Source organism: Amphiprion ocellaris, chromosome 7 (genome assembly GCF_022539595.1).
Source record: "Amphiprion ocellaris isolate individual 3 ecotype Okinawa chromosome 7, ASM2253959v1, whole genome shotgun sequence".
Lineage (NCBI taxonomy): Eukaryota > Metazoa > Chordata > Actinopteri > Pomacentridae > Amphiprion > Amphiprion ocellaris.
Window position 1 is genome coordinate 22,432,279 of NC_072772.1, and position 26,326 is coordinate 22,458,604.

A 26,326-nucleotide genomic window follows, 5' to 3' on the forward strand; every position below is an offset into this window, starting at 1 on the left:
CCTTGTTTATTTATTTATTTTTTTTATTCTTAGCAATCATCACAAACTTGGATGTCTAATTTCTTTTAAGTTAAGTTCTATTAACTTGTCAAAAGAAGAGGTCATTTATCTTTTATGTATATCCTTCTTTTGGTGAATGTTTTTATGCCATTGTCCTTAATGTTTGGTCATCGGACTTTTCATCCTCCTTTTCAAATGTTTTTGAACTGTGAAACTAGATGCATGGGGGAGATTTGTGGTTAGAGCTGAGAACTCCCCGGGGGTTTGTTAGATGCTTATAAAGCATGTCTGTCGCCCCGCCACTTTGATTTTCTTCACTTTAACTGTATGATATTGACCAGCATTGAGGCAGCATGCACTGGGAGAAATGTAAGTATGACATGGCACTGCTGTTTTATTTACCTAAAATATCCATACAATCTTGCATAATATGAATTTTGATTGATTTGAATGATTAAAAGTGTTTCAAGTTATGAAAAAGAGGAGCAGAAATGAGCAAAATTTGCTAACTTCTGCAAAAATTTGCTTCATGTAATCTTTTGTTCAGTTTGTGTACATGTGTTTGATTGTAGAGGAGGTGTACACAGTAAAACAAACACAATACAATGTTTAAATTGGTACAATAGAAATGCAATATGCTATGCAACCTATATTTTTGAATCTTTATTTCTTGGCATGTTGTTCTACAGTACTTTGCATAAAATGAAATGGCTGAATACAACAGGACTTCTGTACAATTTGTTTCTGAATTGAATATCTGCCGTTGTGTTTTGGCCCAGTTGTAGTAAATGCTTTAATTCAGCTGCTGATAAATCATAAACGTAGAACCCAAACCACTACTTTGACTCTCCATTTACAACGTTATTCTGTTTGGAACAGTAGCTGAAATGCTCAGTTTAAATGCGGGGACATTAGGAATGCTGCTAACAGATGGAAACAACAGCGTACAGCTTCACTTCCTGTTGTGAACTGTGTGAGAAGCAGTACTGAAGCTGCTGTGTCCCGCTCTGTCTGAAAGAGGAAGGTTGTCATTTGAAAGCTAACAGCGTGTTGCTATTGGGCTGTAATCTTGATATGCAAAATGGCAGCAGACCCCCCACCACGGTAAAACACTGCACAGCTGTGCAGCTTCCTCTTTTTGCTGAGTGAATCTCCATGCATGTGCCATGGTGAGTGTTTGTCCATGTGTGCTCATGTGTGGTTGCCTAAAACAGAAAGAGATGAAAGACAACAACACTGTCTGTTCAACTGTGTGCAAAGATTCATGCTGTAGCACTTCAACTATGCACTAATGTCAAATTAAAAGGATGTAAAATTGTGTTTATATGGCACCTTTTATAACAAAGCGTTATGCTGAATACAGAAGAAGTTACATCCACTACCATTCAAAAGTTTTAGGTCACTTAGAAATGTCCTTATTTTTGAAAGAAAATCATTTTTTTCAATGAAGATAACATTAAATTAATCAAAAATCCAGTCTAGACATTGTTAATGTAGTAAATGACTGTTCTAGCTGGAAACGGCTGATTTTTAACCCTTTGATGCGCAACATGGGTCAAATCCAATGGAAGATGAGTATCTCATGACCGACACTGTGTATCAAAAGCTTAATGGAATATCTCCATAGAGGTACAGAGGAACATTTCCAGCAACCATCACTCCTGTGTTCTAATGCTACATTTCGTTAGCTAATGGTGTTGAAAGGCTAATTGATGATTAGAAAACCCTTGTGTAATTATGTTAGCACATGAATAAAAGTGTGAGTTTTCATGGAAAACATGAAATTGCCTGGGTGACCCCAAACTTTTCAACGGTAGTGTACATATCCAGCAATAAAGATAGAGAAAAATTATAGCCCTTACAGGAAAAGCAATGCGGTAAAAATGGGTTTTCGAGAAGTAATTTAAAGCCGTTTACAGCTGCTCAAACAGAGGAGGCTGTTTCAGAGGGTTCCATCAGCAAGTACTATCACCCTGAGCTTATAGAAGTAGAAACTATAAAGGATGGATGGATGATCTAAAGGTAGAATAGGAATACAGAATTTCAGACATGTATGAAGGAAAAACCCATATTTGGCCTTTCATGTGCTAAGCAGTATTTTCATGTATCACATTATGCTACATGTAGCACAATGTGATGTGGGAGATGCTATGGTATTGGATAGAGGCATGGCTACAGTGTTGCAACACGACTGCATGGCTGCCAGCCTGTCTCCCAAAACTGATGTTCCTACACAACTAAACCACATTCTCAGTTATGTTTTGAAAGAAACTTACATGTGGTTGGGCAAGTGTGTTTATTGGTATGGGAATGTCATTTACAGGAGACAGAGCTACATGGCTGAGACGGAGGAGAAGATCACTATAGTAGTTAATGTTAGCACTTCTAGATCTCTGGCTGAAGTAGTTTGAAGTAGTTTGATATTTGCAATGCTCCTGAGCTGCAATTCGTCTGTGTTTTTTGGCACTTAGCTCGTCGTACACTGGGCTCACTTGTGGAATGACAGAATGTGATGGAGCACATCATTTTTATATCTCAATATTTCCAACATTATCAATCAATCTTTGCAAGATGGCACAATATAAATGAAGGTACCATGTTCACTCTTTACTGTTGCTGTTGTAAATCATTTGCTGTGATAAGCACCACACCCCTGGACACTCCTTTGGTGCTATGCCAGGAATACCTTCAAGTGTTTTGTTGCAGTTGGCGGTGTGACAGCCTCACTTCCTGACCTCCTGCAACACTAGAGCCACTCTCACATTTCCACAGAATAATACTGCAGCACCTTTTCCACAGCAGCTCTGCAGTTATTCAGTTTAGGGTCTGAACAGTAATGTGTGGGGTGTGACATGTAAGTCCAGCTGGTTGGGAATCAACCAGTGGACGGAGCTACAGAGCAACAGGAGTTTTTGTCTTAAACATCAAATACACACTACAGTTCTATCTATATGTGGTGGGACACAATTCAAAAAACAAATTTTATTAATTAGAGTTTTTGTATTTAATTAATCACGATTAATCACATTTTGTCAAAGAGCAATATTTGACATAGTAAGCAAAGTTTTTCAATTCAAGTAAATTTTGGTTGACGACTGAATCGATGAATAGACAGATAGATTAAACCATTATTGATTCTGCAGCAGGGAAATTTACAATAATAGACATGTATATGAACTCAAACCACTAAAATGTTTGTTTCATTTCTATTTATCTGTATTTTTCATCTCTCTACTACATTCACAGATTACTCCAAACTCAATGTGCAATTATAGCGATTATATTCAACATTTTAAGACTTTCTGTAAACTCAAACACTTTCAATGTCTTGAAAAGCGGTGTATTATGGGATGGCTACACCGATTGCCGCTACCAGGACTGTGGTAACTAACGTTAGCTCTGGTGCTAACAGCAACATGTTTTGCATTGAGGTGATATTGTCGGTTTGAAGTGCTGCAGTGATCAGAAAACTCTTTGTTGAATAATTTGCACACAACCACGCTTTTATCCAAGCTGCCATCCAGAAGATTTTTAAAACCAATCAATGTGTCCTGTGCATCTTCTTCATGGCTGCAAACAGACTTTAGGTTCATTACCGCCACCTATGCATTATTTCTTCTAATGCATTATATTTTCTGTAATTAATTAATCTAAGTTAATGTGTTAAAATCCCAGTACTTATGTATGTTTATATATATATATATATATATATATATATATATATATATATATATATATATATATATATATTCTTTTTCTAAGGACATTTCTTAATAACCCCAAACTTTTGAACAGTAGTGTATATATAACCTAAAAACCTGAAACTCCTAAATCTTCTTTTTTTTTTCATCATGCTTTTTGTTAAAATGATGGCAAGTGGTAGAATCAACATAAATTATTTTGTTAACTAAGTTGCAGCCAATTCTGAAAAATAATAAATCTGCCAATTGGATAAACAATAAAATTATGACATATTTTTTCTTTTAACTACCATGGAAATTTCGACCATACATGATACACTTCATATAAGAAAATTTCATATTCACATTGATGCTTAAAAAACTTGTTTCTTGTCAGCCAGAGCTAAAAATCAGACTATAAATGTAATAGCTGAGTGTATCTGGTGCTCATTTGCCCTTATTCTTATTTTTTGTTCAGTGTGGACAGTGTTTGGGTGGATTGTTGGGAACATTTTGCCAAACCATTTCCCTAAACAGTGATTGTGCAATAATGGCTTAACAACTGTAACAACCCTTTATCCTCTGTGTAGCTACAAACAAAAGCTGACAACGGATGGATTAAAGCAGTGTGTTTATGGACTAGAACTTAAGCTTCAAACATATTCAGATCAGCTAACTTGCCTCTATGTTCAGTCAGAGAGACTTCAGTTAAGGAAGTCATTGTTTACAGTAAATAACTGTCTAAAGTAACGCTCTGCTTCATTAGCGGGAGCATTTCATTAGCACCTACAGTTATGGATTTACCTGCCTGCTCGTGGTAGAGCTCCCAGTTTGTAGTATTTTCCTATTGTGTGAGAGCTGCTCCTGCTCTATCAACACGTTGGTTAACGGTCCTGTTAGGGAATTTTGGGAAGTTCCACTTCAGCAAATCCTGCCAAACCTGTTGTCAGATATACAGTTATGTAGAAAAGTAAGTGCATCCCATGAAACCTGATGACTTTTGTGTGGAAGTATTTCCACAAGCAAGCATTTGTTTCTCTCTGAAACAGTCCTAGCAGATAAAAGTGATACATGTAAAGAAATTACACATTAAGCTGACATTTGTGTCATTTTCATCATTCAAATGATAATGATAAGAAAGACCAGTCATAGAAGAAAAGATATCTCTGACACCTTCAAATCAAATTAGAATTTGGGTGTATAGATTAGGTGCCAGTGATTAAAACGTCTTCAAAAGAGTGACAGGTGGAACTTCCTTATTTAAATCTCTAACATCTGAGGGTCTTCTGTGTTCCCTGCTGCTACAGTCTGTAGCATTATCACAAGAGCTAAAGATGAGCTAAAGAGCTCTCTAAGGCCTGCAGAAAAAATGCCGTGCAAGCCTATGAGAATAAGGGATTTCAAAAGAATAGAATGTTTGATGCAAAACTAATTCCCAAGAAGCCCAAAACGGCATCACAGGATCTACAGGTACCTCTGCAGCTGTTTGTGTTAAAGTGCTGCATCTACGGTCAGAAAGAGATCTATTGAAATGTTATGTAGGGATTTGAAACAGGGAGAAAATGCAAGAAACCCCTCAAAGATCTGGAGGGCATTTTGCTGGAAGAGTGGTCAAAATGTTTATGAAGCTGATGTCAGAGACTGGAGGACAATGACAATTATGCGAAATGCCTACAAGAAGTTATTCCAGCTAAAGCTACAATATGAGTTTCTGATAATAAGGGGGTGTAGTTACTTATTCCACAGAAAAAAAATGTTTATCTGCAGATATTTATACTGAATAAATACTTGAAAAGCTCATTATCTGCAAAAATGAACCACCTTTATCTGACAGCCCAGTTTTCAAGAGGTTCAAATATTTGCTGGTCCAAATCTGACGAGAAAGCCAACAGTTTCTGCTAATTTTCACATGACTACAAGCTTTCTGACAGCAGTCGAACAAACATCTGTTACAGTTTACGTAGTGGCACCAATTAGATGATTAGTTTTTAAATCAGCTGCTTCTGGAGTAACAGTCATGTGATCTCAGTGAAGTTTGTGTTTTATTATGTGTTGATATGGGAGTAGCTGTTCAAACTATGATTCTTCATCCAAAACAAACCATCACAGTGGAGACTCAGTTACTCTGTTACACACAGTCCTGCCCACGGATATAGGCCTTTTATTGTGTATATGATCAACACACAATACTATCACATATTTGAGTGAAAAGTTGTATTATCAAAGCTCATATTCATGCTTTAATTTCAACATCAATAAAGCAAAAAAAAAATAGCAGGTTTAGTGAACATTTGTGCTCTTTAAAAAAAATAATAGAAAAGGTATACATATTTTTTTCTTATTTTCCGATTTTTTCCAAAAAGAAACAAAAAAGTATGAGTACCAAAATGCATGATTGTTTATTTGTATGCTTGCTAATTTTTTTGTAATGAAGATGCATATGCTTCAATAGGTCCATCACAAAAACAAACAAACAAGAAAAGCACTCAGAGAGCGCAGTACTCGTCAAGGCTGCTCAGTCATTGTATGATTTCCAGTGGCTGAAATCTTGAAAAAAATTGTGGCAGAAATCCCATCATCATAGAATGTTGCCATTTAATACAGATGTACAAAATGACCTTGCGCTGAGCGCAGGTGTGTGTTATGCATGCGTACGTTATGTACGAATACCGAATCTCATGACCTAAATATGTAGCGGACGGAGGGAATTGATGGGACTCAGAAACACCCCCACAATTTAATCAATTGTTCCTTGTATTATTCCGACAGATAAGTCCTGATAAGTCCGCAGCGGTGGATTTGTAGTAGGATCACAGTCATGTGATCGTCAGCAGGCAGCTGATGTAGTGTTCACTTGTTCCCCGCCGTACCTCTCTGTGCTGCTTTACCCTTATACTCCTGCCCGGTCTCTCAGGTCAGCTGATCAGCTGCTCCTGTTTACATCCAAATCTAAGCAGAAGCTCAGAGGAGGCAGAGCCTTCTCTGTGGTTGCTCCAGTTTTGTGGAACAAATTCCCTTTGCACCTTAGACAGGCCCCTTCACTGTCCATTTTTAAGACTCATCTTAAAACTCACTTTTATTCCCTGGCTTTCCATCCAGCATGAGACACTGATTTTATTTGTTTTCAGTGCCTTTTATTGTGCGATTTTATTTGTTTTTAGTGCCATTATTGTGTATCTGTGATTTTATTTGTTTTTAGTGCTTCTATTGTGTGTTTCTGATTTTATATGCCTTGTTTTTGATGTACAGCAATTTGTTTCAATCACTGGTTGTTAAAAGTGCTATATAAATAAAGCTGGATTGGATTGGATTGGATTATTGTCATAGTTACAGTGATGCCATGCCACTATCTGGCAATGATACAGAAATCTTTTACAAATCCGTGGATCCAGACTATAAGCCACATCACTGCCAAAATCTAATCACTTGGTCCTTTTGTCATTTCTGACTTTCCCCGAAAATTTCATCCAAATCCATTAGTCTGTTTTTGAGTAATGTTGCTAACAGACAGACAGACAGACAGACAAACATATGCCAATCATCATATAAGTCCACCATTCCTTGGCAGAGTAATAAAGGTTATAGGAATCATTGGAAACTCTGTTTGCCTTGATATGCATGGTCTTTACGTCTTTAAGTGTGTGTAAACTTTGTTCATGACTGTAAATGTCAGGCCTGATTATGCTGTAAACTGCAAACGTTACTTTAGCCAAAATGATTCAGTAACAAGAAACATTCATAGAATCCTAACTTTGTTGTCACCACAAAGTCTTTATGTGTTTGTAAGGACAGGTTGACTTGATAAAAGCAGCTGCAGATGTACAGAAAACTGAGTTCCTGTGGACGGCAGTCAGTTTGTGGCACAACACTGACAATAACAACCACAAGTTTAAACACGTTGTACAAATTGCGAAAAAAGGTCAGTTTTGAAAACAATAATTCGTCCACTGGCGATATCAAGTAGTCATTGTTTGGAAGTGCTCAAACTGTTGAGCCATAAATCTGCCACTTCAACTGTAAAATACACATGGGCTGTCTGAAAACAAAAGGCCTGACAGGAACAGTAACAGTAGCTGGGAGTGGAGGGGCTCAGTGGACGGTCAGTTGTGTTTGCAGTGTTGCACTGTTTCTGTTTAGCTTCACAGACTTGTCTCTACATGGCAGCTCGTCACAGTGTTCTGTTTGTGTAGAGAAGGAAGCTTAGCCTGTCTGACCTATAGAGGCAAATCAATCAGCTGCAGATGGAAATCTGAGCAAGATGCTGCCAGGAGACCCTCAGTCTGATGACAGAGGTTAAGTAGAGGACAGACACAGAAGCAGCCTGGACCACAGGTCTCCCTCCACCGTCAGTGCGAGTGATGGGAACAACAGCCCAAGCATTAAGGTCATGGAGGCCGTCTGGTAACTGGGAGGAAATTCTGAGCTGCAAAAGTGAACGGAGGTGTCAGCAGCCACTGAGGTGAATCCTCCGGATTCAGTTGAAGCTGATGAGAAGATAGTCTTATCTGTGCTCATCTTCTGTCACTAAAAATAAAATGTTGTAAATTTAACACAAACAAGAGGCAAATACCACCAGCAACAGATACTTTAAAACTACTCTGTGTTCATGCCATTGCTTTACTGGAGGAAAATTTTAAGTAACATTAATTTTTAAAAAAAATTCTATAATTTAATGAGCATAATCTGACAATAGTTTGTGATTATCTTTTTTAGACGTTTCTTTAGAATTCGATTAAAATTTTTTACAATTTTGTGCTTTCTTAGATGTCAAAGCTTATCTCAGAAGATAATAGTTCATACGGCCTTATTTAACAATTTGGAGTTAGATTTTCCTTCTGAAATTCTAGCTATAACTGTATTTGGATCATGTCCACATACCCCTCTGAGGTTTATGGAAACGCAGCTTTAGTACTAACTGAAACAAAGCTTTTGGCTTTTTCAAGCCGGTCGGTGTTTTTTCTTGTACTATTCAATGGCTGGTTGTTAAACTTTAGAATTACCAAAACCAAACCCAGCTGAGTTAAGTCATGCCAGCAAACTGACTCACTGTGCAGACACTGTGAGTGGGACTGAAGACGTGCAGTGCAGAAGACAACAGTAGCGGTAGATCCAGCTGCATTTGGTTCATCTTTGTGTCACAGTTACAACATAGTGATTTGTACCTGTTCTGCCTGGAGGCCTGCACACGGTTCAGGACTTGAAGCACAATCTGGTCCTTTTTCCTTGGCCAAACACCACCATACTGCCTGTTTGAACAAACCGTTCCTTTGTATTGTCTGAGCTGTGCACCAGTACAGATGTAAGTGTATGCCAGCACCAGCCCTCCCCAACAGCCAGCAGCACATACTTTGCATCAAACTGAGCAATCATAATTTTTAAATTACACTAGCCACAGGATGTTGACAATTACACCACAAAAGAGAATTCTGCAGGTCTGATGCACTACAGTTGGTAAGAATTTTTGATCAGTCATCGTATCAGGCACTGTATTTACATGAACCTGTATGCAACAGTCCTCTCACAGCAGTTTGACAAGTACATTTTTTATAAAAAAAATCAAAACTCCTGCGGCTTGCAGGAACTGGAATGCCAGAGGGGCACTCATAGTTCACCTGCAGATGGTTTGTGAGCTGAACACTGTCAAACTGTTGAACATTTGACCCTTATTGTTATATAATCTGTCACTTACAGATGGATGTGAGTGTGTATATGTGTGTGGCAACAAGACATGTATAATTTTCACTTCACCACTGAAGAAGAGCTCTACTGGGAACTGCTTACATCACTGCAATTATATTCTGAACCAGCAACATAAGCTTGTTGTTAATAGGACTCATACAGTGTGAATAATACCCTGCACTTACAGTAAAGTACCTTCAGCTAGGTGTGCAGACTCTGTAGTCCATTTTGCACCCTGTATGAATTTGTGCCAAACATCTTAGCCAGAGTTATTTTTTTTTGTAATTTAAACGACGCAGACTGAACTTGCTGAACAAAAAAAAAAAAAAAATAAAAAAATAAATGTAAATGAGCTGCTAATGAGCCTAATTTAGGCCAGAAAGCTATTTTTCCTCTATTATCTTTGGTCAAAAAAAAGAAGATCAACCTAAAACTAGAAAAAAAGACATATCATATGATATTCATGGTACTCAACACAGATGATATCTGAATGTCTCTGGTTGGATGGATGCAGTATGCTCCTGGTCAGTATTAATTGTGTAAACCAGCTTCAGGACATGTTAAACATCCTTACATAATGTATTTATGCCAGCAGCCTGGATAAATGAACAGCAATGTCAATCAGTCAGTTGGCTGGTTGATCCACACTTTGATCCAGACTGCAGCATGTCCACAACTGTTGTGTAATTGCCATCAAATGTTGAGGATGAATCCTCATTACTTTTGGTAATTTAGTGACTATTCCTTTAGCACCACAAGCAAGTTGATGTCAGTTTCTTTTTTAAAGAAAATGCCAGTGATTGCTGCAGAATTTACAACAAATATTCAGTGTCCCACAGTCCCAAATATTTTGAGCTGGTGTTCATGGTTCCCAGACATTATATCCTCATGGCCTTGGTTTGGCATGATTTCTTTCTGTTTGCTAGTGACGTAAGAACACAGGTGTTACTCGGAGTGGCCTCCTTTGTCTCCCCATAAAAACGTACCTGTATTCCTAGATGTACATTCAAAGATGTGAAAGTGGATGTAGGTATAAGATGTCATGGTGAAAATCATGTCACAAGTGCTGTGATGTGTTGGTGCAGAGGGAGTAAATACAGGTCCTGTCTTCGCCTTTCTCAAATGACTAAACGTTGGGAGATGGTGTTCTGATCATGTTCAGTGCATTTCTACTACTGATGCTGTTAGGTGAATGGAAATAGGATTCAACTGAGGGATGGGTTTCTTTTCCCAGAGTGTCAAATATATCGCTAAAAAAAAAAAAAAAAAAAAACAGTGACCTTTAGCCTTTTTGTCTCCTTTCAATTAACATTGTGGAACAAGTTTGCAGATCATCCACTGTCTATACAAACCTCTGACATGTTCTCCAACCTGAGCGACCATATAGGTTTGAGTTTTATCATCATCATCCTAATAATAAACATCCAGCTAAGGGTATGAATGGTCATGGTTATGATGAAACAGACTGTTGGCTTGAAACAGGAAACCAACAACAGACTTTCACATTAATTTCCAGTGTTCTGTTGACCAGTCCATCCACCCCAACCTCCTCCGAATGAAGATTTTATACCTTTACAAATACTTTATCTGACATCCTCCTTTGCTCTCATCATAATTATTATAGACATTTTACAATTTGTCATCATGCACAAATGACTGTCATTTTTTTGTGGCTACACAGTTTCAAAAGCTCACACTGCTCACATGTACAGTACTATAGCTTTGAGTTTATTCAAAAGATGTTCTTGCTGCTAGATCACATTTCCCCTCATGTTTGTACTTGCAGGAATTGGCTGGTTGTAAAACATTTGGACATACTCTGAGACCTTTTAAGACATGGTAAATTTATTTTGTAGCACCTTTCACACTGTGCAGGGAAACAAATGATAAAGCAATGCCACTAACAATCAAACACATACAGAATCAAAATAATAAAACAAATTAGTAAAATTAGCTCAAAGCAGGGGTAAACAGGTGTGGTTTTAACCTAGATTTGAAAGTATTCAGCATTTTCTCAAGTCTTAACTCTTCTGGAAATTTGTTCCATACGTGAGCAGCTTCCCTGAGTTCAGTGTCCCTGGAGTAGCCAGTGGTGTAGAACCAGCTCACCCAAAAGGTCTGTAAGGTTCTTACTAAGTCAGGAGATCTGATGAGCATCTACCTAAACCTTTTAGTGATTTATGGACAAACAATATCCATCCATCCATCATACACCACAGGGGTCACGGAGGGGCTGGAGTCTATCCCAGCTGACTTAGGGTGAAGACAAGGGACACCAATCTATCACAGGGCTACATATAGAGACAACCAATCACTCTCACATTCACACCTACAGACAATTTAGAGTTACCAGTGAACCTCAGCATGTTGTTGGACTGTGGGTGGAACCCACAAATTCACAGGGAGAAATGCAAACTCCACACAGAAAGACCTCAGGTCCAGGCCAGGACTTGAACCAGGATCTTCTAGTTGCAAGGCGAAAGGGTGAACTACCAACCTCTATACAGCCTGATAGCAATATTCTGGATCATTGAAGCTGCTTGCTGTCTCACACAGCCCTGTGAACAGTCCATTACAGTGGTCGAGCCTGCTTTAGATAAAAGGATGTACAAGTTTCTCTTGATCATGTTTGCACATCAAGGCCTTGATTTCTACAGTAGTAGAAGGCTGACTTTGTTATGTAGTGTAAAGTGGCCAATGGGACTTAGGTTGAATTCCACAGTAACATGTTGCTTGATTTTCACTCTCCAAATACAGTTTAGTAGGGTGAGCACAGACTTTAAGTCATTATTCACTGGTTCTGCTTCAGTTGATGTCAATATGTGATAATAAATTTGTGGTCAAATTATTTCTACTGAAATATTGGTTGTGTTACATGTGACACCATTGCTGGTGTTTTCTGAGGGTTACCACACAGTATTTTGCTCTGTTGTATACAAAGAAAAAGGACCATTGCAGGTATTATATTGTATGATTATCATAGTTGCAAAGTGTCACAAGTGTCCATAATTAATCTGGCTGTTACACAAGTAGCTGTGTGCCGTCTTGTTCTTTGGGTGGACTCCTTCTTGGCCTTTGTATGGGGAGATTTTATGTGTGAGCCCAGCTGTATCTGGTTTGGGAGCTTCTCTGCAACCCCAGCTGCCACTCATCTCAGCTGATGAGTCTGGAGTAGAAGATCTGCACTCCAGCCCTTGATCTCCCCACCTTCTGACACATTGGATTGGTCCACCACCAAGACTCCTCCTCCCAGAAGACCCCAGTAATCACCACACACCAGTATATCTGCAACCAAGACTCTCAGTCATGGCGGCTGGTAGTTGTGACCAGTTCGCCCTGGTGCCTTTATGTGAGTTGTGAATTGTTTTCCTGTGTGGTCTGTTGGTCTGTGGATGCTGGTGGTGGGTACTATTCACATTTTGAGCTTCTGTTGGTGGCTGCTGATTTGGTGTGGAGCCTCCAGACTCAGTGGAGACTGAGTTAGCAGCCTGCCAACATAGTGAAGAAGCTGTTGGGTATTTAGAGACTTTGTGAACTGTGTGTTCAGTATGTGTGTTTAGAGGCACCAGTTTTGTTCAGTTCGTTCTGTGCGCTCTGTATTAGTTTCTGTTACTTGTGGTGGGTGTTGCTACTGTATTTATGTTTGGCTAGGGAGTTTAGTTACTTTGCTTGTGTTTAGATAATTTTACAAACTCTGTTAGCCTTTGCTCTGTTATATTCTGTTCTTTGATTTGGCAACACCTTGTGTTTCTTTGTTTGACCACTTTTTTGTTCAATTTGACACTGAGCAATAAATTCCTTTACCTGAACCAATAACATCTGGTTGTTTTGTTACATCCAGCTGACCCTAGAGGTTGGATCGTAACATTCCACAAAGGTTATGGAATCTAGTTGACAAGACCACTCTCAATAACTATAACAACCACTACAGTGGTTGACTGAAATCGTACATTCTCTTCATCCAGTTGATTGGTTGGAGAGGGGGGAAAAAAAGAATTTGAGTAAAAAGCCACCGTACTTCTGTTTTTGGTTCTTTCACATTGCGTCCAAGCTGCTTCCTCAGTCAGCCATGTTGGTTGATGAGCTGTGATACAGAAGCTGTTGTTCACAAAGTTTACACTCGACTATTTGGCCTCCTGTTTGAACAAAATGAAGTCACACTGGCAACTTGTTTGACATGGTGGATATTAGTTATATTATATACTGGAAAAATGAGAAGCAAAAATGATCTGAGTCAGTCTCTGTTTCAGTGTGCATGTAAATGTAGCACAAATAATCATCTGCAGATTCCCTTTACTGTCTGTTTCGACACAAAGATCATGTATACAAATATGTGAATGCTGGTGAATGTGTATTGTCAGGATTTATATATTAGCTCATATTCAAGTCTTAGATTAAGTTTATGTGACAGGTTCTGTTTCTCCTGTCCTGTCACATTTCAAACTGAGTTCACAGCCATAACAAATCACCTTAGTGAGTCTTCTGCCCCCGTTCGTGAACTCTGTGAGCATCACAGCAACTACCTCAAGGCAGCTTGAAAGAAAATGAGGTCTTCAGTGTCCGTCTTTAATTTTGTGTCTGTTTCTGGTTTCCAGCATCGCCAGCAGCAGTGGGCAGATCCAGACCGTACCAAGGGGTTCGAGTCAGGGACCCTGTCAAAGAGCTGCTGAGGAGGAAGAGGAGCCTGGAGCTCCACAGCAACAAGACGCCACCTCTTACTGCAGTAAGGACACACGGCATTTGCATGCCTTTACATGATGCTTTTTATCACACTTTATCTGTTGTGCAAAATTACTTTTTATTTAGGTTTGTGATATTTGGCATTTGGGCTACACATTTTAGAAAAACCTTGCTCATTTATCAGCATATATTTGCACAGGGGCTGCACAGTCGCTCAGTGGTTAAAACGGTTGCCTTGCAGCTAGAAGATCCCCGGTTTGCATCCCGGCCTGAGCCTGGGATCTTTCTACATGGAGTGCGGGATAATGCAGTGTTAAATGGTGATTTTAAATTGTCTGTAGGTGTGAATGTGAGTGTGATTGTTTGTCTCTATGTGTAGTCCTGTGATAGACTGGTGACCTGTCCAGGGTGTCCCCTGCCTTCACCCTAAGTCAGCTGGAATAGACTTCAGTCCCCCCACCACCATAATGAGGATTAAGTGGTGTATACATGATGGATGTTGGCATCATGACACATTTTAAAACGGAAGAAAATTTCCAACAAATTTTGCCCTCCACCATTTCTGTAGAACCTCTTCCCTTTATGACAACATCATTAGTCATTAAACAAATAAGCAGCAGAGGATTTACTACTACAGCCTGCAGCAGTTACTGCTCTGGATTACCTGCTGTTGAACTGATCAAACATTTTAAATCGCAGGCCAATTCTGAGATTTAGCCTTTAAAATGTTAAAATAATATAAAGTACAGCTCTGAATAACACAGTTTGTAAGTAAATTCAGTTTCATGGGCATTTCTTTTTTTCTTGAATAGTTTCCATCACAACAATACAAACATTTTTGCCAGCTTCCTCTGAAATACTGATGAGGTCAAAATGACTCACATGTTACTTTCTAATCACACCTCCCTGATTGTTGAACATTATTAGCCTGATTTATTAGCATTAGTCTCGAGGCTGACATTCTTCACTCATCAGAACTGTCATGAAGAGTCAGTGAACCACAGCAGAGATCAAACGAAATACATGTGAACTGCACCTTCAGAGGATGAATGATGGTTGAAACATTAAAACCCGTTGATCAGAAAGTGCAACAGGATGAATGCATTTGGCTATTATATAGCAAATTACACATGGTATGATGAGGAGGTGAAAGAAGGGGCTCCTGTGGAGCCACCAGGATGTTAGCGGTCAAGACCCAGGACCTATTCCAGAGTGAAGAGGGGATTTTGTCCTTATATAATCCAGGTGTTTTTCCATGACAGTTACAGTCATTCCCTGCATGGCTCCAGGGCTGGGCACGCAGCCCTATGCAAAATAACGTGCAGCCCTGCCAAAGAGCCCTCCCACTTGCTATTTATTTCACCTCAAAGAAAAGAAGAGGGTGGAAGCAGTACGTGCACACAAACACACACATGCATCAACTCCTCTCTCACACGGGAAATAGAAAATACTAAGTGTAATTGCATGTTTTCTGTCAGTAGGTTGCGACATGTCATTTATTATAATCATCTTCCACAATGGAAGCAAGTTCTGTGGAACATGACGATCATTTTTGAAACTCTGGATATATGTGATCAAAAGGTTCAACTTACTCCATGTTTTCTAAAGAAAATTCATTTATCTTTAGGGTGCCCCTCTAGATTTAAATACCAAGACTTTTAAATCAATCAAATGCCCTAGTAGCTGTAATGCTGTCTTCAGATGCATCATGTTGCAGGAATCGTTTGCTAGTTATCTTGTCCCTTTCATGTCAACATTTAGATGAGAACCCAAACTGCAGGCTTAGTGCTGAATCTGTTCCACGGTGGAGTACAGAGACCTCCAGAACTTTCTGCTGATTTCCAGGCAACCTCTCAGTGACAACGCAGTTCCTGGCAGTCTAATTTGGATGGGATGCAAGGGTGTAATTACCACTGAGATGGGGTGGGGCTTTGGAATGTGCCTTTTACTTTTCAAAATCTTATTTTTGTCACTGTCACCCTAAAGATTCATTAAAAATTTCCTCCCAAATTCTCTCTGAGTCTCAGTGAGCAGTGTTGTTTGCCAGTCCTGCCCCCATATTCTCTGTGAGTGTGACACGAGAGGAGCTGATAAAAATGTTGCTGAGCTAATTTAAACTTCTTCAGATACAGAGCAATGAGTTTAATCGGCAACAGTGAGAGCCGCAGTAAGTTCTTTACTGGCATTTAAAGCTGGGTTTCAGGCTGCACTGCGTAGCTGCTGGAGGTTGTTGAGGCATGAAGAGAAGATTTGCAGATGCTACCTGCAGGGCAGAAAAAAATACTTCCTCACCTCTGTGTGCCTTTCAGGTCAAAAACATAATTTATTCCGTATAGTTATTACTCACCTCCACCCCAAAAATGCCTTTATATTTTATTTACACAATATTATTCAGGTGCTTTCAGTGCTGTGTATTCAGACTGCAATCAATATGAACAGAGAAATGTTAGCAGGAGGTTAGTTAGTCTGTTTTATATATTAAATGCAACATAGTGATTGCATTGCTATTAAAGCTATTAAAGGGTCAGTTCACCCATATTAAGAAAAAAAAAGTCTTTTTGAACTTACCTCACCTGGTATTGCCATGCAGCAAGTTTTTTTTTTTTTTTTGTCTTTATTAATAATGAGGCTTGGAGGTGGTGGTTGTAAGTCAGCAGCAGACATTTCACAGTGGAAGATGTGGCTTTGTATCCTGTAGCATTTTTCTTAGAGTTAAGTTTCGTTAAACGTGCTGTTTGGTTAGTTTGTGGTAACAAAATGACTTGGTTAGGTTTAGGAAAATGACACATTTGGGTAAAAATGTCCTTTCAGAACATGTTTGAGCTTTTGCTCCATTTTTTTGTATAACTACGGTGATGAATCCCATTTCACCTACTATATGACTTTGTAGATGAGCAGGAGCAACAGTAAGGTGATAAAATGCAGGTAAGTTAATCAGTAAAGTGTTAACTTACTGATTAAGTTAATACTTAATACTGGATCACATTTGTTAAATATAACAAATGTGATCCAGGACAAAATGTGTTTCTCTCAATGTAGAATGCAGTTCATGTGTAGTTGTATAGAAATATAATTTTTAGGCTATTTTGTGATACTGTGGGTATCACAGATGTAATTCAATTCACTCCATCTGCAATCTCCATGACCATGCCAAAGTTTCCCTCCTTACATGAGAGGGCAGCAGGATGACATTATGTCCAAGAGATTATTATTCAGCCAGAGAGCTTTATTTTATTCTGGTGCCTTGTAAAGAAGACTCAGGTTCCAGTTAAACACTACCAGACAGCATGCTCAGGTTCCTTACCGCAACCATTAGGTTTATTGATGTTATTAAAGTTGAATCGTCCCTCTGCCCCCAGTATCTCAGTAACTCATCAACCTTTTGTTTCCAAAATCTGAAGGGGAAAACCAGATACTTTATTTTGAAACATGTACACAGCAGCAACAAGTTCTGTCCAGAAGTGCTTAAAAGCTGAGTCAAGTAAGAGCGACTCTAGTGGAGTTTAGTAGTCAATCTTTCCAGCACCAGCTGAGTGCTGTAACTCCTCACCTGCTGTCAAAGCTGTAACACTAGCCAGATCTTCTTCATCAGTCTGTCAGGCACCTGACAGCACATGTCCTGCTGTCGGTGAACAGCCCTGCTGGCTGGCTGCAGGCAGCAGGATGCAGTCAGAACACTGACAGCTATCTGTGCTGTCACTGCTGCCTCTCATTCCTTCAGCTTCTGTGCTGTGCTGCTGTTTGTTATCACCCTTACAGAGGCATACAGAGCAAAGACAGGCTCTACACACATTGTGCATGATGGACATGTGGGTGTGAAATATCATCTCAGAGAGGATGACAGAGCAGAATTACTGAAATTTAGGTTACCATGCAGAGCCAGGGTAGAATAACTGACAAAATATCCAACAAATCATGAAAAACATAAAATGTTTGAAGTGTCTGGTTGCATTTTGCAGTTAAGCTGACCCCTTTGTGCTCACACAAGACAAGTTTCCCCTGGTCATAAATAATAATCCAACCTCAATGGATTTTAAACTTTTAGGTCTTTGTTGTTGTTTGGTGCTAAATTCTGCTTGGTCCTGGTATCCAGATTGATATTTTTTATGTATCAAAACATGGCTTCTCAACTCTTCACATCTCTTTTAAATATCTCTTATAAGTTGTTTAAATCATAGGTTAACCAACTGTTTTATCTTAGTAAGATTCAGGCCAGTGACTCACAGTAAAGCAATGGATGGAGTATTTGAAGATAAATATGTTGGAAAATATGAATAACATTTTTATTAAGTTCAAGGACACATTCAAGGAAAAAACGTGTCAAGATAAAACAAACAAAGCAACACACCAAAAATAATAGGGTTAAAAAAGTTTAATTTGAAGTACAAGATAGTTAAGGCCACAGTGATTCCTACAGCCTAATGCTCCTGTGCAGGTGCAGTAGGTGTTGCAGTGTAGGGCAAACATAGCAAACTGATAAGTAAATGAAGTTCAGATTATTTATTTTTCAGCTCAGGTGTCCTCTTAAGTTGATACACAGTGGTGGAGCCAGACAGTATTTATAGTGGTGGCCAGGCTGAGAGCAAAGACTCTGTAATATTGTTTAGCAAATGGCCACTTTTGGTCACTCATATCATGCATTTATGCAAGTACGAATGCCATGTAGGAACACATTAGCAGTATAGGCTAATATGCTGCTTCCTGCCATGCTCAGTTGATTGAAAATCTGAAATGGTTGCTTAAGTTCTGCATTTTTGTTGATTAAACTCATAAGGTTACTAAAGTTTAAATTATGTAAGTGCATGTAAGACACTTGTACTTGACACAAAAGTTTCCTTGTACTGTTCAGGACACCTACATCCATCTCACTATGTCTCTCTGGCTCTCTGTTTCTGCAGATTCTGGGTTCTGAGTTGCTGAAAATAAGTTTATTCTCTGCAATCTTTAGAAGTCTGTACAAGAGTGTCAACATGTTCCCTCCACAACTAGACCTGAGTCATACTCACTTAATGTATAGAAGCTTACAAAGAGATTCTTCATTTACATAAAAGAACTGATGCATTTTGATACTGTCTATACACTTCATTTACTATAATCCCAAATCTCTGATTTAGACCCTTTTGGTCCTTTGAAAAACACTGACCTTAAACAGCAACATCAGTTGAGATTTAAATGTCATTCTTGACCACAGAGACCGGTGTTGGCAAAACAGTCACTACCTCAGTTGTCATGGAAATACTTTAATGATGCAAAGTTGATTGCCAGCAAAAATAAATAACACTTCACTACAAATATAGATTTAATGGCTCTGACAATTATTATAGTCCAGCTGATTTACTTCTATCCGTAGATGCAGATCATTTACTCAGTAGCTGCTTGACTTGTGGTTCATAGTATATGGAAGACATTTTTCCAGTTTTTTCTACCCTGCTAAGGTCCAATGCCAAATGCTTTCAGACCTTAGAGTTAGACAGTTAGAAACAGTTCCATCTCGGTGAGGGGAAAAAAACTCTAAACCGGAGTTTGACAGAAAAAAAAACAAGTTTTAAAAAATATTTGATTATTTGGTTTTACAAATGATTTTCCAAACTAAAATATCACAAAGTTAGGCTTTAGTTGCAAATTAATCGAAGCAGAAAGTAGATTTTGCAGGAGACAAACTATTCAAGTCCACACCTGTATGTGAACACACACACACACACACACACACACACACACACACACACACACACACACACACACACACACACACTGCTTTATAATTAATTACAATGTGATCTCAGCTGCTGCTCCCACCTGGATGTGAATGGTGCAGGTGTAAATGCTTCATATTTATATATCAACATTGAAGCGATGATGTGATTGTAGTTCTGCTGAAATTACTGACAGATTCAACTCACTTTCTTTACTGACGTTCTCTGTCTTTTTCAGGATGTGGTCGCCCACAACAACCAGTCATCATTTACCCCAGGTACATGCCTCACCAGAAACGTTAACCAAAAGACCACCTGTAAATAAAGCATGTGACTAAAAGTCAGACTTTCCTTTGTTATTCAGGCATCTTTGGCTCTGATGTTGCCAGCGGTTCTGCAGCTGAGCCGTCGGCTGCAGCTGGTGATGGAGGGCTGCAGTGTTCGGGGTGGAAAGCTGCACCTTCTGTCTCCAGCGCTGCACTGCAGCCGGCTGTGATGCCCTGGTCTTCGTCTGACTACAACCAGCAGGACCAGTCAGCTCAGACTCTGGCCTACCCAGCCACCCCTACTCTCACTGCTGATGTGTACATGCAGACTCTGTGTCCCAGTTACACCATGCTGACCTACACACACACACCACTGCTGACAAACTTTGGGGTAAGTGAGAGAAGATCATGTGGGCAGGCAAAATTATCTTTGGAGGGGCATCTTTAGGAGGAAAGACCGTAAGGGGAAAAAAAAAACTCTCCTAAAATTTCAAAAGAAGACTGAAAAAATGTTATTTACGAATAGCAGCTGGGATATGTTCTTTTTTTCCTGAAATTTTCTAAAGGATGAGTCAACAAATGGTTTAGTTTAATCACTCCTCATGTTCCGAGTGATGACGCAAAACTTGTTGGCCTTAGCAACAGATGCAACCCCTGAAACAATGGAAGTGTTGTTTCTGGGGTATTTATTCAGTGTCTGGACTGAATCTAGTGATCCTGTTATTTAAATAAAAACAAACACAGACATCGGATTAGCTGCAATTACCACTTTACATTGTTGCTCTGAGGTTAGCTTTCTTTAGACCTTTGTGCTAACTTTCACTACTGTTCAAAAGTTTGGGGTGACATAGAAATGTCCTTATTTTTGAAAGAAAAACTTTGTTTTTCAATGAAGATAACATTAAATGAATCAAAAATCCAGTGTAGACATTGTTAATGTGGTAAATGACTATTCTAGCTGGAAATGGCTGATTTTTAATGGAATATCTACATAGAGGTACAGAGGAACATTTCCAGCAACCATCACTCCTGTGTTCTAATGCTACATTGTGTTAGCTAATGGTGTTGAAAGGCTTATTGATGATTAGAAAACCATTGTGTAGTTATGTTAGCATATGAATAAAAGTGTGAGTTTTCATGGAAAATATGAAATTGTTTGAGTGACCCCAAACTTTTGAAGTGTACATTCTTTTACTTCCATGGTAGATTCTAGCCTTTTCTTGTTTTTAAAGTCAGCTATCTACACATTGCTGTTTTAAAAATTCCGCACATTACAGAAAACAACAAAAACTTCTGAGCAGCATCCCACACGCTGCAAATGACTAGTTTTTCCAGAAGTTTGGATCGTGCATTGAGGCAGGTCTGCTTGGTTCTTTTTGTGAATTAGCGATTTTAATGATATTTCTTGCCTTCCTGCATGCGAATGTTCCACTGAAACAGTTCCCCTCTCACTATTTTGTAGTGGCATTGTCATTGCATCCCAGACTTTGCACTGCCCGAGATGAATGTGGTTAGTTTATAGGAATGCAAAAAAGCCTGAACATTTTCCTCTATATCAGAATGATAGCAGGGTGCAGTCAGACCATTCTCCAGCCCTGACACAGTGATGTGGAGATAGGTCTGGGTAGGTCAGACTAGCTTTGTAGTGTCAAAAACCCTGTCAGTTGAAGAAGGGTTCTGTTTAGTGGTTTTAGTTGTTTTCCTCATGAAGCACAGATGTATTCAGCTTGACTGATGGAACTCCAATGGACTGTGTGCATGGAAGCAAGGAAAACAAATACAACCAAAAACAAATGTTTAGTTTGAGGAGAGACTGTACGAGGTTGTTCTCTATCATTCACACCATTCTTGTTCATTAAAGGAGCTGTATTTAAAGTAGCTGCTGCAGCACTTTGGAGGTGCTTTGATTTGTACATGCGCTCAATCGACAGGCCCCAAACAGTGGGAAGTTCTAAACGCTCTAGAAATTCTGTACCATGTCCACTCACTGTACCTAATACATCTCAGGAATAATCTGACATGGTCACTACATTCCATACAGGACACGAGCTGTAGTCTTCCAAGTGAAGGTTCTGGAAGTTATTACCTACTTTACCCCTCCAATCTCCATACGAGGCTCTTTTGAACTGTAAAATCTCCACAGGGCACTTTGTGCATATCTCTCAGACTCCAGAAGCTTTAACAAAAACATTATTTGAAGCCCTGGGAGTGAAAACAGGATGAAGCTGACCCATTCTGTCAACCTTTTACTGCAGACATTCAGTAGCATGAATCCAATTCAACTGTTTCAAAGAGTTGCGTGACACCACAACATTGCACATACCCTGCAATTAACTTAATGATACCTATGCTCAAAAAGTAATTTAACTGACATACAAGACATATTTTATATCATTCAGGTACCAGTAAGTGAAGTGTATGGAACTGCACCACAAATTAATGGGAATATTTATCATATTACTAGATCGTGTTTTTATGGGACAAAGCTTTAAAGCTGTTTCTGAGACTTAGCTACATACTTCCAGTGAAGAGTAGTTAATTCAGAGAATAGCTTCCTATACATGTAGACAGTGGAGAAGGTGTTGGGATGCGTTTTCCACCATTAAAGCCTGTTATCATTGTACTGGAACTGACAACAACCACCGTGCTTACTGTACTCAGTGTTAAATGCCCATAGATCACAAGATAGGTTAGGAATAGATTACAAATTGAACTCTTTTAAATCAACTATTGTTCTTTAGGGCTTTACAGTGGCTTGGTGGGTAATACTTTCACCTTGCAGCTAGAAGATTCCTGGTTTACGTCCCGTCCTTCCCGGGATCTTTCTGCATGGAGTTTGCATGTTCTCCCTGTTCATGCATGATTTTTCTCCATGTTCTCTGGCTTCCTCTCACAGTTCAAAAACATGCTGAGGTTCATTGGTGATTTTAAATTGTCTGTAGGTGTGAATGTGAGTGTGATTGTTTGTCTCGATATGTAGTCCTGTGATAGACTGGTGACCTGTCCAGGTGTCTCCTGCCTTCACCCTAAGTCATCTGGGATAGACTCCAGTCCTACCGGGACCCTAATGAGGATTAAGCGGTGTATAGATAATGGATGAATGGATGTTCTTTAATCATCTATAGCTGAAAGGATTTCATTTGTTCATTTATTCATTGTTCATTTTTCATTTTGGTAGAGCTTGTTGAGAACATGTAGCCTTAGAGCCAAGTTGAAGTTTGAAGGACATCTTTGAATCTTTGCTTGTTCAGATTTCTTTGTAATGACTGGAAACATTTGAGTCATGTTTGTTGTTTCAGACCATACCGGTGGCCCCGGCCCCAGGCTCTCTCCCTCAGATGGAGCTCCCAGACTCAGGGTTGACCTACCTTCCCTGGGCCCAGCCCCTCACCACCATATCCACCATGCCCAACCCAGGGGTCCAGTTTGCCCCAGGGTCTGCAGCCCTGCCCGGGTCACCTCTGGTCCACATGCCTTTGTCCATGTCTTTGACCACCATGTTCCCTCAGCTGGAGGCCCAGGGTGCGGAACCTCAGCCGCAGATCCTGGAACTCCCAGAGCATGCAGACCACCAGCTGGACCCTGAACCACAGGGTCAGTCTCTGAATGAAGATCCAGAGGTGGAGTCGGAGTCACCAAACCTGTTGGATAAACTGCTGGAGGATCACAAGGAGCATGGTGAGGAGGAGGAGAAAGACTCATACAGCAGCTCAATCTTCATACCCAGTGTTTGAAACCATAAGTGTTCATTTTATCTGTAAAGATTATGTTTGTGTCTTTTTATCTCAGGGGTCATGTTCTTACAGATCTTTCTTGCATAAGTTTTGACTTGATAAATTCTAATGTTTTTTCTATACACATTGCTGACAAAGTGTATATCGATGAGTTACTGTAATTCTAGTTGATTTGAACCTGAATTTTATTTTACGATAGTAACTTCCAAAAGCAATTCCAGATCATTTTATTGATACAAATCTTCATAGTAATTTTCCCAAAGAGACAGTTTGTAGCTCCTGGTGTGACATTTATATTGTGGGGATTTGATTCATTACAGATTTACTCAGTCATTTGTGATTTAAAATCTAGCCTTAACAACTTTAAGGCCTCAAATGATACTTTCCTCATGTGCTACACCGTCTGAAGGAATTTTGTGTTTAATCATAAGTTATGACCAAAAAACTGATTTGAGGTAGTAAATACTGGTTTAGTTTTTGGCATGCTGGGTGAAATGGGTTAGAAGAGTGTAGGGGGAGGTCAGTAGGACACAACACGTCACTTTTTTTGGGTACACTCTAGCTTAAGTTCTCTTATTTAGCATTCACAAGCAGTTAACATTTAATAAATTATTTAGATCAAAGTATAATGTAGTTGTAAGCAGACAGGAGGACATTTCTAAACATTAGTGACTACCTTTACAAAAGTAAGAACAAAGTTGGAAGAAACTAGATTTATTTGTTAATGTTAATAGTTAAACCTGTTCCTTTTTTTTTTACTGTTCTTGCAATGACAGCAAATGTGTAATGTTATAGATTTTTTTTAATGAATAATGTGCTTAAATAAAGCCAAATACAGGGTATTTTTGATTTGTTCATTTATTTATTTTTTCTGAAATTGCAATTTAGTTTTCTGCCACACTGACGTGTTGCAACTTCATGTAGATTTTTTATTGTAAGCCATGTTAAAGTATTGAATGTGTTGAGGCAGTTTTTGAACTTGGGACTTTGCTTTTCTCAGCCCACACCAGTGTTCTCCAACCACCGGGTTGTGGACCAGTATGGGGCTGTGGGTTGTTTGGTACAGGGACACACAGAAAGGATAAATACTTTTTATTTATATTTTACTTCTGGCGAAGTGTACAGGGTGTTTTATTTTGAAAATCTACTAGATTGTCTTCATTCATGTCAGGTTTCATGAAGCTGATAAATGAAGCAGTCAATCTGGAAAAATTTATAAAAAACCCAAACATCTCTGGAGCACTCCTTTGAAATGAAAGAGAGACTCGATGCTGAGACAAAACAAAAAGTAAAGATATACTTAGCAATAAAAAGTAATTTCATTTGTTGAGAACGAGCACGCACGCACGCACGCACGCACGCACGCACGCACGCACGCACGCACGCACACACAAAGATTGCTTTTTGCTATGTGCACAATGACTGGTCTGTAGAAAACTGTCTTCCTTGAAGCTGTCCATTTTACAAAAAAGGTTGGAGACCAAAGATCAACACTACCGTTCAAAAGTTTGGGGTCACCCAGACAATTTCATATTTTCCATGAAAACTCACACTTTTATTCATGTGCTACCATAATTGCACAAGGGTTTTCTCATCATCAATTAGTCTTTCAACACCATTAGCTAACACAATGTAGCATTAGAACACAGGAGTGATGGTTGCTGGAAATGTTCCTCTGTACCTCTATGGAGATATTCCATTAAAAATCAGCTGTTTCCAGCTAGAATAGTCATTTACCACATTAACAATGTCTAGACTGGATTTATGATCCATTTAATGTTATCTCCATTTAAAAAAATGTTTTTCTTTCAAAAAGTAAGGACATATCTATGTGACCCCACACTTTTGAACAGTAGTGTATATTCCATTTGCAGCTGTTCTTTGTTTTTTTTTTGTTTTTTGTTTTTCTTTTTTAGCAAAACGACCATTAAACACAAGGAAAACCTCAGATTCAGTGCTTTTCTTTTAGTCTTGAGGTGTTTTGAGGAAACTTAATTGTCAAATCTGTTTTTAAGAAAGTGGAAAATGGTCATGTGTGACTGACTGCTGTTTTGTTTGTTTTTAGCAGCTGATAATTTGTGCAACGCCAGAGTAAAAGCAGGACTCATGCTTGTGGGAACAGATGAATGGCAGGAACACTGTCAATCTGTCATCCAATGTGTTGTGTTTGAAAACATTATTTGGTACTGCAGGTTGAGACCTGAAAGAAAGTATTTCAGTAGTAGAAAAGGTGCATAGCTGTATCCTGAAATAATCAATGACATCCATCCTTCACATTTGATGTATGTAAACCGACCTTAAACCATCAACCACACATTAACATGATGAACACTCCATAACGTCGCCCAGGTGTCTTCATGAGCAGTTCTAAAGCTCAGTGTTTTAGCTCCACCTCCCTTCATTCGGACGGTTCATGATTCCTCCAGGTAAGCCAAAAACAGACAAATGAGTGAAGTGTGAGTGTGACTGAGTTTAAATCATAAAGGCATCGAGTCATGGACTGTCCTATATTGGCACCTACCTGCCAAGCAGCACCACCCTTAATTATGTAGGACTTTAGGCCTTTTCACAGTTTAAGCAAGTGGGTTAAATAA

The 26,326-nt window shown here is 39.1% G+C and overlaps 1 protein-coding gene across 2 annotated transcripts; it reads left to right on the top strand.

The window, feature by feature from the left end:
- The first annotated feature begins 318 nt into the window (after window positions 1–318).
- LOC111571486 (POU class 2 homeobox associating factor 1) lies at window positions 319–25,680 on the top strand. 2 transcript variants are annotated; one of them, XM_023274673.3, is made up of 5 exons: window positions 319–369; window positions 13,955–14,082; window positions 19,971–20,010; window positions 20,097–20,389; window positions 23,298–25,680. In XM_023274673.3, exons 1-5 carry the CDS (start codon window positions 354–356, stop codon window positions 23,730–23,732), a joined length of 912 nt encoding a protein of 303 aa, XP_023130441.1. In that variant the 5' UTR covers window positions 319–353; the 3' UTR covers window positions 23,733–25,680. The 2 variants fall into 2 exon arrangements, with proteins under 2 accessions (XP_023130441.1, XP_023130440.1); XM_023274672.3 differs by lacking the exon at window positions 319–369 and adding an exon at window positions 12,503–12,708.
- Window positions 25,681–26,326: the final 646 nt, after the last annotated feature.